The sequence below is a fragment of the Ricinus communis genome, chromosome 6 (assembly GCF_019578655.1).
Source record: "Ricinus communis isolate WT05 ecotype wild-type chromosome 6, ASM1957865v1, whole genome shotgun sequence".
NCBI lineage: Eukaryota > Viridiplantae > Streptophyta > Magnoliopsida > Malpighiales > Euphorbiaceae > Ricinus > Ricinus communis.
Window position 1 is genome coordinate 24,807,514 of NC_063261.1, and position 2,585 is coordinate 24,810,098.

A 2,585-nucleotide genomic window follows, 5' to 3' on the forward strand; every position below is an offset into this window, starting at 1 on the left:
ATATATAACCTCTCCTAATTCTCTTCTGTGTCTCTCAATTCCATTTCCAACTATTGTATCTATAATTATACTTGTGTTAGATAGACTGATTCACACACTAATTAATTTTACTCTTCCCATTTGATTATCTCCCTTTTTGACTCCAATAACTGTCACCCATCCTTTTTAATTAAATAAAATACCCTTCTCTTCTTTATCATCACTATTTATAATATATATACATTCCTACTCTCTCCCTTTTCTTGCTTCCTCCTACACCCTACCGATCTCTTCTCTTTCTCTTTCTTTCTTTTATTACATTTTCAGGTGGTGTCTAGGGATAATGGAAGCTCCTCCAGAGGAAGTCAGCAACACTCACACCATCGATAACAATACCAACACCGCCACCGCCGTCGCCGCCAATACTAACCCAGTTCTGAAAGGCAAGAGAACCAAGCGCCAAAGGGTACAGTCGCCAATCCCTTTTGCTTTAACTGCTAATTCATCAAGCGGAGATGGAGATGGAGATATTGGAGAAGGAGATGATTGTGCTAATAATAATAATAACAACAATATCGCTGGAAAGAACCCGGCAAACAGGTCACCAACTACTTCCCTGGAAGATCAAGAAAGTACAACCGAAGAAGAAGAAGACATGGCCAATTGCCTTATCCTTCTTGCTCAGGGTCATTTTAAAGATTCACAGAAACAAGATGACAATCATGCAGCTGGATTTTACAGTCCCATCGTCACAGCAACCACCCATAACAACAATAACAACAACAGCAAATTCAATAGCAGAAGATACTTGGAAACAGGCTCCCCAGGTTGCAAGGCTGGATACTATGTTTATGAGTGCAAGACTTGTAATCGGACATTCCCATCATTTCAAGCACTTGGGGGTCACAGAGCTAGTCACAAGAAGCCTAAAGGAATGAACCATATTAATGATGAGAATTACAGTAAGAAGCAGCTTGCTATATCATCTGATGAAGAAGACGGACATTATAGAGATATCTCTTCTCTTTCTCTTCAATTGAGTAACAACAACAACAACAATATCATTACTAATAACAGTAATACTAATAGAGGTATTTATAACAGCAACCAAAACAAGGCCAAGATTCATGAATGTTCAATTTGTGGAGCTGAGTTCAATTCGGGGCAAGCTTTAGGTGGGCATATGAGGCGGCACCGGGGGCCTATGGGGACTACTACTGCGATGACTAATGCTAGTAGCACAACCTTGTCATTAACACCAATGGCTAGAATAGAATCTGAGGAGCCCAAGACCGCAAGAAACCTACTTTCTTTGGATTTGGATCTTAATCTTCCTGCACCAGACGATGAAAAGCTGCCCTTTGCTTCCAAGCAACACCAACACCAACACCAACAAGAACAGAAACCTAAGCCACCTCTAGTCTTCTCTAGCCCGGCTTTGGTGGATTGTCATTACTAAAGGGTATAAAGCTTCTTTTTCCTGAAATAGTTTTCCAAGATTAATTTTCCATTCACATATATATATTGATGATCTCTCAAACACTGATATCTAATTGTTTTTCTTGATTTTTAACATATTCTTTTTTTGTACAATTCAAAGAATTATAACATTCTTTATATTCTTTCTTGTCAATTACCTTGATAATCAAGTATTATTATATATGGGACTTGATCAATTTCTTTTATTTCTGCGTTCTCCAAAAAGGGCTCTTAATTCATGAAAAGTTCATGATGGGCATCCTTTTTAAAACATAATTTGGTTCTTGCTCTAGTTGGAGAGAATGTGTTTGAAAGAAAAGGAAAGGGTTTGGGTTGTGTTCGTCACCACCACTAACACACAACCAACAAAAGCCTGTGGCTTAGGTTTCATTGTTTCATTTACAAGAATGCCTTTATCTCTCTCTCTCTCTCTCTCTCTGTCACTTTCATATGTGTTGATGACAAGAATAGAATAGAATAAAAAACACAAGGAAAGGAAAGCCGGTAAGTAACTGCAGTTCCCATATGAATCTTAGGCTCTTAAATTAAAATAACTAATTTGTTTGCTTTTTTTAAAATAAAAGGTTCCTATTATTTATTTATTTGTTCTTTTCTTGGCTCGGTCCACCTCCTTGTTAGTTACTACCCTACTCAATCCAACCCAATCACTATCTGCAATCATGCATCTACTGATATCATCACCCACAACCCTTTAAAATTAAGGGAACCAAAGATCAAAAGTTTTACATTATTTTATATATATACTATATTATAATTCTTTTTTATTGAATATAAACAATTACATTACATTTCTATGAATTTTTTTTTTTAAAAAAGAAAAATAAATTATTTTTTTTAGTAACTTATGGACGTGTGATCCATACAAAACTTTTGTGCTTCATAATTAAAGACATATTGATTTCATATAGACGTTAATATCAATACATTTAAGTGTTAGCAAAATGGAAGGGTATTCAGCTGATATAGTTTGCTGGCTAAGGAATTAATTATATATTTTAAGACTTAGCAAAAAGGATGATGTAAAATGTCTGTGGCAAATATCATGTGTAAACATAAAGTTGGCGATGATATCCAGATTAAGAATTATAGGACTAATGAATACTGAG

At 35.6% G+C, this 2,585-nt stretch overlaps 1 protein-coding gene across 1 annotated transcript; it reads left to right on the forward strand.

Moving 5' to 3' along the window:
* Positions 1-216: 216 nt before the first annotated feature.
* Positions 217-1,664, forward strand: LOC8278008 (zinc finger protein ZAT5). Its single transcript, XM_015727610.2, has one exon. It carries the CDS (start codon positions 323-325, stop codon positions 1,436-1,438), a length of 1,116 nt encoding a protein of 371 aa, XP_015583096.2. The 5' UTR covers positions 217-322; the 3' UTR covers positions 1,439-1,664.
* The last annotated feature ends 921 nt before the right edge of the window (positions 1,665-2,585 follow it).

What these genes read in the sequence shown, in the direction of transcription:
- LOC8278008 (XM_015727610.2), top strand. Translation starts at nt 323, where the DNA reads ATGGAAGCTCCTCCAGAGGAAGTCAGCAACACTCACACCATCGATAAC.